Source organism: Cebidichthys violaceus, unplaced genomic scaffold (genome assembly GCF_023349555.1).
Source record: "Cebidichthys violaceus isolate CVI_PGR_0920_01 unplaced genomic scaffold, fCebVio1.0.p SCAF_1, whole genome shotgun sequence".
Classification (NCBI taxonomy): Eukaryota; Metazoa; Chordata; class Actinopteri; order Perciformes; family Stichaeidae; genus Cebidichthys; species Cebidichthys violaceus.
This window is the reverse complement of record NW_027176262.1, coordinates 13,964,838-13,976,229: the sequence shown is the minus strand read 5'-3', so window position 1 is coordinate 13,976,229 and position 11,392 is coordinate 13,964,838. Positions and strand designations below refer to the sequence as shown.

Below are 11,392 nucleotides of genomic sequence, written 5' to 3'. Positions count from 1 at the left end.
AATCTTTTTTTCCACTACATCTCTATTTTACTCTTTTTACTTGTATTTATTTTACCTACTTGTCTTCTTTTCAAATAACAATTACGTATGGAATACAAAGTAATCTTAATATGTTGCACTTTTTTTACTGATCAATACGTTCTGTTCTATTCTGTTGTCTTTGTTGTCCTTGATTTTATCTTTTATATATTTATTTGTATATTCTATGTATGCACGTTGAGAGCAAATTCCTTATATGGGTAAGCATACATGGCCAATAAAGCTGATTCTGATTCTGATTCTGATTCTGATTCTATAAACAGGGCTGGATTACCACCTGGGCAAAACAGACGAGACAAAATAAGATAATTACATTTTTACTGAAGGAAATTGTTGCGCAGCAGGTGCAGTACAGTAGAAGTAAGTAGAAAGAGTGCAAATAAATAAATCAATAAAGTTGCAAGTATACATATATCAATAAACATATATCCAAAATCCAAAATAGTATAATATCAAATCAACTACTGGTAATGGTTGATTCAAAAAATTCAATGAAGTTCAATTGCCCCAAATTCACAAATCTCAATAAATTTTTTGTAATTTGATCAACTGCAATTTGATTGATAATGTAGCTTTTATTGTTATACAATATTTATTGCTAAATTCCAAATTTTTGTTCCCGACAGTGTTTCCTTGTAACACAAAGGAAAAAACAAAATTCTGCTAAAAGTACAATCATTTTGGAAGACACCCATGTGATTTAACTGAGTAATATTGATGAAGCCACAGTGTATTGGATTTTATGCCTCATCTCTTACAGTCAGTGTGGACAGGAAGAACAATTACCATGACCAATAACTCTTTCAATGTACACATGGGCATGTGAGTATTGTTTTACGACAGACTTGTAAAAAGGTATCCTTTAAGGCCTTGTATAGTCTTGTATTGGCCCTGTGTCAAAATCCAAGATTTTGAATTTCAGGACCCAGAAGCACCTTATTTATTTCATTACAGATATTTTCACATTTTTATTTCATTGCAACAAATAAACAAAACAACACTGAAACATGAGTATGACATTGACACGCATGTTCAAAACATGACATGAATAAATAAATAGTAAGTATTTATATTTTATACAAATTAACACAAATTAATACATGACAAATTAGAGAACAACATTTCTTTGTGCCACAGAATCTTGACCAAACAAGTATAGGTTTTTATCAGCCAGTTTTGTACATATGAACCCTCACAGACTGAATTAATCGCAATCGGCTCAGATCAGCTTGTGACACACCGGCATCATAACCTGAAATTACTCACAGCATCCTCATCATGGGTTATCACTATGGTCCGAAGATACTTTGTCTTCCCCAGGACTGAGTAAAAGTGCTTTCTGCTACAGAGATTAACACTTTGAGTTGTGATAATCTAATCCCCTTTTTTATCACCTCCTCTCATTTAATCCTATAGAAGCCACAGTGAGGCCATTTGCTGATGACTTACACTGGCAGGTGAGAGGAATCATGCCGTTTGAATGATTCTTCAAAAAAGATTTTCATCCGTCATCTGCTGCAAAGAAAGACTTGTTTTGCAGCTGTGACACTGAAGCCCTTAGACTTCATCTTAATCTTAAAGTCTTCTTGAGTCTGTTTAAATGGAGTCTTCATCAGATACACTATCCTCCTGAAACCTTCCTCTAGTCCCGTGCCGGTGGTCGCTGAACAGGGCTGGATGAACCAGGCCCTGCCCTCGCACACTCTTCTCAAGTCCATTGTCAGGCAAAGTGCTTCTGGGCTTCGAGCTGCCTGGAGGTCCTGTTTGTTGGCAAGGACCACGAGAGGAACTCCTCTGAGACTCTCGAACTTTAGGACCTATAGTAAGAGGAAAAGACAAAGTGAAGAACGCTATAATTACTACAGTGTAAAACAAACTTTTTAGATGAACAGGTTTATTGCGTTAAATATAACCATTTATGGTTCAATATAACACGCTGTAATGTAGTTGTAAACAGAGTTAAGGAATTTTTTTATGTTTTTTAATGCAAACAATTATAAATCAAGAAACAAATATTTTGTGATTTAATTACCCGATGAAGTTCCTTGCGGGCCTCATCCAGCCGTTTCTGATCCCAGCTGTCCACCACAAACACCAGTCCGGCTGTATCAGTATAGTGATGCCTCCAATGGGGCCTCATCTTCTTCTGGCCCCCCACATCCCACACCGTCAGGCCCGGGCTGCTCCTGTCGGTCTCCAGTGTCTCCACGTTGAAGCCCACAGTTGGAACGGTCACCACACTCTCGTTGTACTTCAGCTTATAGAGCAGGGTGGTCTTTCCTGATCCATCCAGACCCAGCATCAGGACCTGTGCTTGTTTCCGAGGCTTGGATCCATGCATGCCCATGTCCTAAAAATGTAGCTTGTGTCTATATTAAAAAAAAGCAGGCTTCTTCTTGTTGTACAGCTGTGTAAACCGAGCTGCCTGCACCCAGTGGCTCCTTTTGTACAGTCTATCTGTAGGCTTAGTGTGTCCGCTCTCTTATGGAGACTGTCTACAATCAGCATGCTTTATGTATGGACAAGCAGAGGGATCCCTCCCCTTTGTAGAGATGGGAGTCCTTTTGTCCCTGCGTAGCTTTCAGTAAAGCTATTTATATCCAAAGTGACGGTGCAACTAACCGTGTACAGTGCTCTGGTTACCACAGTACGGTCGGGGGAGTCACATCACACCTGCTGCAGATCATCATACACACCAGCAGCCAGGAAGTCCATGTTTAGTACAACGGGAAGATTGTTGTTTCTTCCTGGCTAGATGTGTCGTAGCAATGACATCACAGGGACATTTTGGAGGAGGACTGTCGGGTAAATGTAGTTTTCTTTAGACTGAACGGCCGACTTCCAGAAAGCTCTCAGTAAAAATATCTTCTGGAAATTTGTTATTAATATCAAATGAATATGTACATGAAACAGGTTTTGAATGATTATGTTAAACTATAGCGTTGCACAAACTTGTACTACAGTAGGACTGGACAATATAATCCAAGTGATAAATTCTCACAATTAGTACAGTAAATATAATAGTATCTATTTTTTCCTTCTGAAACACATCTGATTTGTTTGCCCTAATTATTAGTGTATGGCCACTTGACATTGTAACATTTCTGGGTATATGTCACTAGTTTTCAAAGCTATTCTGTTTTCTTTAATGGGATTCTGACAATGACTAGTATATGATATGATAAAACTTGGATTGATCAGAGAACTGTAACAGGTCAGCCCTAATATAATAGTAAATGTGGACCGAATATCTTCTGGTGGCCCAGAAGGTGGCACACAATGACTAAAACCAAGCTTTTCAAGGGTCATCGTCTGATTTCTGTAAGTTGTTTAATTTCTTTCACTGCCTGTTCTGTCTTTAAACAAAAAAAATAAACCATGACAGAGAATATTCTGAAAAGACTAAGCGAAAGAACAAGCTCTCAAGATATTTACTGCAAATTTTAATGGTCTTTTTTGTATGATATAGATATATAGATTATATTCTCTAAATTAAAAGAAAACACAGACGCAAAGAAAATTATCATTTATCATTTTAATGTTACCTTCTTGATTTACATTTTTAAATTTCAGATTTTTTTTTTTTTTTTTACAGTTTATTAAAATCAACAAAAACAAGTACAAATGCCACATAAACACTCTGTAAGGTATATTATCAAGAGAGAATGTGAACTGAAAAAGCACAAACATTTTTTATCTGATATATATCTCTGAAGTTAAACAATCCAGGAACAGGCGCATTTCTTTCTTCATTGCTGTGTAAACAGTGGATGGGTGATAATAACATGAGGACAGTATGTACATTCATCTTACAATTTCATATCTCTTGGAGACATTTCTTTCCACAATGTTATTCTACATGTGAGTTAACAAGGTCCGACCAGGAGGTCGTGCAGTGTGCATGGCATGATCGACTGCATTACATTAAAAACAGAGAAGTAGTTTTTGCAGCAGACTTCATAATGGGTAATTAATAGTTAAGAAAATAAGGCAAAATAACGTGTTTCATTCCTCGTTACATTTTGAGTTATAGGTCAGGGAAATGTGATATGTATCAGGATAAGTATGACATGGCGTTATCTTGTGTAGATTGTAGTGAATGATAATGTAAGGCAAGTCAGATGAAGGAATAACAAGTCAATGTGTAAAAGAGAAGCCTATTAAAAGTCTTCTAAACTTTACATGGTAATCTTAATTCCTAAATAATATTAAATGCATAACTGACAATTATTATATGTGATAACTCAATTATTACCTTCTTCTTACAAGTTTAAATTAACAGTCAGTTATTATATTATCAGATGACATGTGACAAACTTTGTGATTTAATAATTAGCAGTTAAGAGTCACAATGAGATGTTACAACATTATCACCATAAGGTATTGCTTTAAAAAAGTTGTAAGCTATGCTGCATTATCCAACAGTTATTATCAGTACTTACATGATTATGATAAGGCTCAGGATCTAACAAGAGTCTCAGCTTTAAAAAAATCTTTAACTTTAGCAACAACAGAAACAGAAAAAGACTTTATCTGCACAGAAACTAACAGCAATTATTTAAAGTAAGCTAAGACATTCAAGATCTAAACTTGTAAAATTGGGCAACTCCAGACAACACTTAATTCATCCATACATCAGGAGTTTGATATGACCAATGATTGGTTCTATTGCTGTACAGTATGACTGGTGATATTCGAACAAGCATATGCATATTATCATTTGTGTTCTTTATGTATAAAGGGAATAAATTCATAGTTGCACTATGACGTGTATCTGATCCAGGAAAAAAAATAACCTTTTCAGTGCAGTCACTCAGTAAATGTCAATTTACAATTAAATGATGTGGAAACACAGTCAGGAAACAAACAAAAATTAGTGGTCAAATACTCTTACAAGTGTCACTTTTTCAGCAGTAAAAGTAGAGGAGGGGTGGTTTGATGCACTGAAAGGTTAACATATGTAAATGTAATAGAAATAGTTGTCATTCAAAACGTTGGGGACTTCATCAAGCCTATTTTATTCTTACTCATATTCAAACATAATATAGATACTGTGTGTGGTAGACGGGTGGTCTACTGTTCACTGGCCTTGCCTTTAAACTTGACCACCATGACGGTGATGTTGTCAGGACAGCCACGATAGAAGGACTGGAGGACTATGCTCTTAGCGCCAAAATGAGGCTCGCCCAGTCGTTCCCTGATGAAGCGAACCGCCTCCTCGTTGCTGAAGGTGTCCCACAGGCCGTCCGACGCCAGGATCATGAACTCTGGCTGCAGCTTGTTCAGGTCAAACGACATGATGTCAGGATCAGGAATGACCACATTGAGGTTCTTCAGGGGGTAATCGCCCAGAGAACGGGACATAGCCAAGATGCCCTGGACACGCCACGAGCCGTTGAAGCTGATGAACCCACCTGAGAAGGAATGTAAGAAGGGAAATGGTTGGAAAGTGATACAATAGAGAGTAGGAAGTGACATACAAGGGGGAATGGGGAGGTGTTAGAAAGAATGCAAGGAAGTGAGGAGGATAGAGGAACACAAAGATTAGAGGAAAAGGAGATATAGAAGAGAAACAGATGTTTTCCATTTTGCTGCCATTAAACCATAAGAACCATTGTGCCTCTGAACCAACTCGCAAAGTGTCTAATGGTTACTATCAACTATGAGAGTGTTCACATAAAAGTGAAAACATAATATGGATCAGCGCCATTGGCATGTTTTCACTCAGTGCTCACCGTTCATGCTCATGGAACGCAATTGTTTATGTTGGATACATTTCAGTTCATGTCATATCCTGCAAGTACAGCTGTGTGTCCTCTACGACTTCAACAGATTTGCAAACAGGGAATTGTACTGGAAATGATAAGATGAAGACTTCCATACTAGGTCAGGATGTCTCCCTAGTTTCTACTGAGTAAGACCCTCATCATGATTTTACCCATACTGAGGTTGAGAGTTCAGGATATAAAAAAATCCCTATTTTCTATTATTAGATAACGAAAATACCCCAATTCCCAGAAAAAGCAGAGGACATGACTTCTTTGAAATTGTATAAGTCAAATGAGGAAAGAAACAAGAACAATCAAATATGAATTGTCATTAAGTAAATATCTAGCAAATAGTAAATATCCATATTCAATATTACAAGTAAAATAAAACCTATGATTATTGATGGTATTTGTGATTTGACTCTTCTGTAATTGGTTGTTACAGTCTCTAGCATCAAGATGTTTCTTTTTCATTCTTTTCATTTTCTCTTTTCGGTGCATAGACGGCACTTAATTAAGCATTTAGGAGATACAACAGTTTCAAGAAAATCAGGTTTCCCTCATTTAATATGTAATAGTGTAGGTATACAGTTTCTATCATTAATTCTAAGGGCATCATTAAACACAGTATCTGTGTTTCCAAGAATGTGTCACAGAGAGACGCACCACCACTGTAACAAGATAACACTACCATACGAGAAAGGACTACTGTATAAGCAGTTTTTATCAGAACACCAGTGGTTCCTGTATATGAGACTCAATGATTAACACATTAGATGTCCCCTCTCACTGAAGTGAACACTGTATGAAATCATCTGTATCACAATTGCAAACATTTTGCACAAATAAGTAAACAGCAACATAATGCAAACTAAATCTGTGAGTTTTTTTAGTACCCAATCAGACCATTAGATGGAGATGGTGGGCTTTCCTGACAGGGACCACGCGCACTGACTAATCTGGCAACTTGCCATCAAACTCAGCATAGAGAGTATACAGATAGGGTAGGAGGGAGAATTTATGCCTTCAAATACACCTTAAATACTGTGCACTGTCTGGCTGCATTTGATAACATGCTGCTTTAGAAGCAGATTGTGTTATCAGTCTCTAGGGTTTGATGTCAGCCTGAGCACAGAGACACAAGCTGTGGAAAAAGGGATAATGGTGCTTAGCTTTGATCATAAGAAGACTTTTTTTTACGCTTTCATGACAACAATCTGAGTTTTGATGTCCCCTCAAGTTTTAACTAAAGCCTTGTTCTGCTGCTCAGAATCAGTTGAGAAAAAAAAATCTACTGATCTGGACTGCAGCTGTTTTCTCACCAGCTTTCTTGATCCTCTTGCGTTCTTTGAGCTGGTAAGGTTTGTGGTCATGCGAAAGAGGAATGGCGTTGCCGTCTTTATCACAAAGAACTCCACGCGAGTCTCCAACGTTGGCCACCGTCAACTCCTTATCAGACAGCAGGGCCACCAGACATGTAGTACCTGAAAGATGGAGAAAGAGAGATGGAGCAGGTGAAGGAAGTAGATGACATCAGAATTAGATGTGGGCTATGTGTAATGTTTGGCCAATATTGAAACAGGGTGCATTTATAGAAACTATTCATGGATACAATAACAAGACAAGAATATATGTTTTTGGCATCCAGCAAATCAAGTACCTGACAAATCATACAACAACACTAAGACTGGCTCACAGCCAGGCTAGTCACCCTGTGAAGCTGTGCTTAGACCACTGAGAGGCTAAATGCTAGCGTCAGCATGCTAACTGCTCATAATGCCAATGCTAACATGCTGTGTTATGTTAACATGCTAATATTTGCTATTTAGCTCTAAACATAGAGTGCAGCTAAGGCTGATATCTTCAGTTTCGCAGGTATTTGGTCATAAACCAAAAGAGTGGCCAATTTAATTTGACCAAATGATGAGGATCACCAAAGTTATTACAATTCATCCTGAGGGGGACATGAAATAACCAAATTTCAAGGCAGTCCATTGAATAATTGTCGAGAGATTTCACTCAAAACATAAAATGTTAACCTCATTGTAGCGCAAGAGGAATCACCAAGTCGTTAGGGTTCATCCTCTGGGGTCCATAAATGTCTGTACAAAATTTCTGTGCAACCCATCGAATAATTGTTGAGGTATTTCTGTCTGGACCAAAGCGGTGGACCAACTGACACACCAATATTGCCATTTATAGAGCCATGATGGCCAAATTAATCCACTATTATGCTATAAACTGGTCCTGCTTAGAAATTAAACTCATGGTATTGTCATATCACCCAACCCTAAATATAGCAACCTTAATTAAAAAAATCAGTAATCTGGGGAGAACAATTGCATCCTTCCCTCCTGCACTACAGTGAACCTCATGAATCATATGCAAACATTGCCAAAATTCTTTGAAGTAACTTTTCTTCCTTGCACCACGCTCTGAAACACTTTCATTTCTTCTCCTCCTTCCTCTCTTTGTTTAGCTTCCCAGTCAGGCAGAACAGAGTCTGGACTCAGAATCTGAGACCTATTGTGTGAGATCCAAAGTCCTGTAGAGAAAGAACAGATCTGACTGTTTGGCCATCTGCTCACACAGAGAAAAGACATAACTAGAAGGGGGAGTAGCGGGTCTTTCTGGTCTGGACCACCCGGACAGAGAGAGAGAGAAGGTAAAAGATGAACCGGAGGTAGGGGTAAGATTCATACAAAGCTGGTTTAAATGCCATCACAAGAATGTGGATGACCTACTAACTTTTGAGACTTCCCTAATCCCTTTAAATTTCCACATCTTGGTGCGATGTTGACTGGCGGTTGGTGTTAAGCTGAATGAAATAAATCCATCTCTCCCATGAATGGTGCTCCCATTCAGTTCACAGTTACTCCGCGCTACCCCTGAGCAGTCACAGTATGTGAGAAATGAGATGGGGGGTGGGGGGTGCAGATGAAATAAAGAGTAAGAGTTGAGGAGGTGTGAAGAGCTAGGAGAGAGAAGGGGAGAGAAATGTGGAAAAAAGAGAAAAGAGATTACTTCTCAGCAGGACAATGGTTTTATTACTCCCATTTATAGCTTTGGGTGAGAAAAAAGTGCTAAACAGGGAAAATAAGAAGAAACAGAAAATAACTATGAGAAAGAGCACCAGCTGGAAGCGAGGCTCAGATGAATGAAGTGAATATTGATGCCACTTAATTGTAAATTACTTACTAAATCTTTAACAGTTTGCCAAAAATCCATTTCTATTAGTTACATCATTGTATGCCTCCCTAATCCGGCTGCACGTGCCTATAGCTGCCGCTGCACTGTGCCATGCTGTCCAGCTAATTATCCTTATCTAGTTCCCATGGCAATAGAGATAATAGACTGAAGTGCCTTCCTTGCACACCCTTCCCCAATTAGCCCAGCCATGCCAAGCACACGTTCAGCATTCCCTATTAAAATGGCACCATGGCCTGCATGCACCCTGTGCTCATGCTAATTATTGGCTTAGCTTGGCCAGGCACACCTTCAACACTCCCAATAAGATTAACTTCTCAGCCCGACTCCAATTTGTATCATTGCACTGATTCACTCCTTCAGAGCTATAGCAAAAAAAACCTGGAGAGTACAAGTGTCCATATAGCACCAGAAGACGCCCCATGGATTTATGTTCTTCACCGAGCTGCTTGGCATTTAGGTGAAAAATGAGAGGGCAGGACTGCCACCACCCTGCTCACCTCGGCTCATCGTCTCAAAGCCTTTCTAAAAAACACTACCTGTCCATTTGTCCACCCAAAACAAGATTTATTTTCCCCCTAAGAGCCATCCTGTCTTACCTGACCTCATTGGGCTGTTAACATTTATAGCAATGCTATTTTTAGCATTTTGCACTGGAAAAAAATATTTTAAACTTCTTTATAAAGTCTGTGCAGCGCTCTGAATTTGCATACTATATGTCACTATGAAGCTTTGAAAATCTCTGCTTTCTATTCCTTCCTTTTTATCCTAAATAACTAGCTGCCTCTGGGCCAGCCTCAGCCTTTTTGAAGTCTTAGTGTGAGATTTCGCTTTGGGCTCCTGTGTACATTTGAACCAATTATTCATCCAGAGTGCTTCTTGTTCCCTTTACAATTCTTATGATACAAATAAGTTCGTTTTTTTTCTAATAAACTGCAGTGGCATTGTGGTCATATCTGGGCAAAGCATGTGATCTGACAGGCCTATGGATCCAAGTATCTCCTCTAATTGTGCACAAAAGTTATGGCCACTTTATAACATTGTTGGACTCCTGATGGACAGTTTTTTAAAAAGGTTTAAAGTTGATGCAGCAGAGCCAGAGATTGTCAAAAACTGGTGCGACATTACCCACAATTCAACCCGACAACTGACAGTTCAGTGAGAGATTCAGGTGCGTTTTGCTAGTAGCGGCTAATAGAGCTCACTTCTGTTTTTTAACAGCATGCCCCAGAAACTTGGAGTCTTTAACTCCAACCAACGCTGCGCTTTACAACTCCTTTGATGTATTCAATAGTCTCCAAGACCCGTAAGTCAGTAGAGTTCCCCTTTAAGAGAATCAATCTACTTCCTATTCACACAACCAACTGTGTGCAGAAACATACAAAAAAAACATCTCTGTGCCTGGAGTCCTTACACACTTAAACGACTTCTAACACAAAAATCTTTTTCATGTGGGGGTCAGATAGTCAGACCACAACATCAAACTTGCAAAGGCTGGAGATGATAGATAATTCATCACAGTGAAAAACTTCTGCCATTTAATGGTTGTGCAGTCACACAGCGAGCAAGAACCGCTTTAAAACGAGTCTCCTTGTTCAGGAAACTGAGGCATTAGAAATTTAAAAGTCTGCTGCAAAAAAAACACTGCAATGACGAACTGTGTTGTTATATAACCATAACTGTCATATATCAGATGCCAGAGCCTGTCAAACCTGTTTGGACTGTGTCAAATGTTTAACCAACATTATGTTCATGTCCCCAGGCTTCACATTTCCCAGCTCACTTTTTTCTATACAGCACATTAATAATCGTGTTTCATCTTTTTGCATGTTCTTTGATTTAACTGAACTTGATTTCAGGAACCATTTTGTCGTTTTGTATCCTGTAGCTACACACTTCTGTGTTCCTCTATGTTGTCTATCTGTAGGTCCACAGTTTGTCACGTGTTGCCAAAGGCTGCAGCATTTGGGAACGTATTGTTCCTGTAAAGCAGGACCCCAAATACAGTCAAGGTACTTTATTATTGATTGTTACACACCATATAAAGTTTGATCCATTTGCAATCCTTTATTGTACACCTACACATCCTTTATCTATTTCAACACACCAGCTTTCAAAAACGCCTCACTGGATCTTATTCTTTAACACGCAGCACTGTGAGCGAGCGAGCGAACCACAGACAGAGCTACTCGCACAAATAAGCAACAGCAAGCAGTCTCAATTAATGATATCCACACTGACTTAACTTTGGGTTGAAAAAACACCAACAGTTGCTTTATCTCTATTCCAGTTACACAACACAGACTCAGATAATCATGTTTGGTCTTATTATGATAAAAAAAACATGGTAGAATCACAAGTCCTCAGTAAATTTCATC

The 11,392-nt window shown here is 38.6% G+C and overlaps 2 protein-coding genes across 2 annotated transcripts in view; both read right to left on the bottom strand.

The window, feature by feature from the left end:
* Nucleotides 1-474: 474 nt before the first annotated feature.
* On the bottom strand, nt 475-2,525 carry LOC137873552 (ADP-ribosylation factor-like protein 14). Its single transcript, XM_068711787.1, has 2 exons — nt 2,072-2,525; nt 475-1,856 (listed from the first exon to the last, which is right to left on the bottom strand). Exons 1-2 carry the CDS (start codon nt 2,384-2,386, stop codon nt 1,548-1,550), a joined length of 624 nt encoding a protein of 207 aa, XP_068567888.1. The 5' UTR covers nt 2,387-2,525; the 3' UTR covers nt 475-1,547.
* A 1,049-nt stretch (nt 2,526-3,574) lies between these two features.
* ppm1lb (protein phosphatase, Mg2+/Mn2+ dependent, 1Lb) overlaps nt 3,575-11,392 on the bottom strand; it is a 41,002-nt gene continuing 33,184 nt past the window's right edge. The window contains exons 3-4 of the mRNA XM_068711777.1: nt 7,130-7,291; nt 3,575-5,453 (exon numbers count right to left, since the gene is read on the bottom strand). Coding sequence (XP_068567878.1) covers nt 5,113-5,453; nt 7,130-7,291 — 503 coding nt within the window. The 3' untranslated portion in view covers nt 3,575-5,112. The remainder of the gene's footprint in view (nt 5,454-7,129; nt 7,292-11,392) is intronic.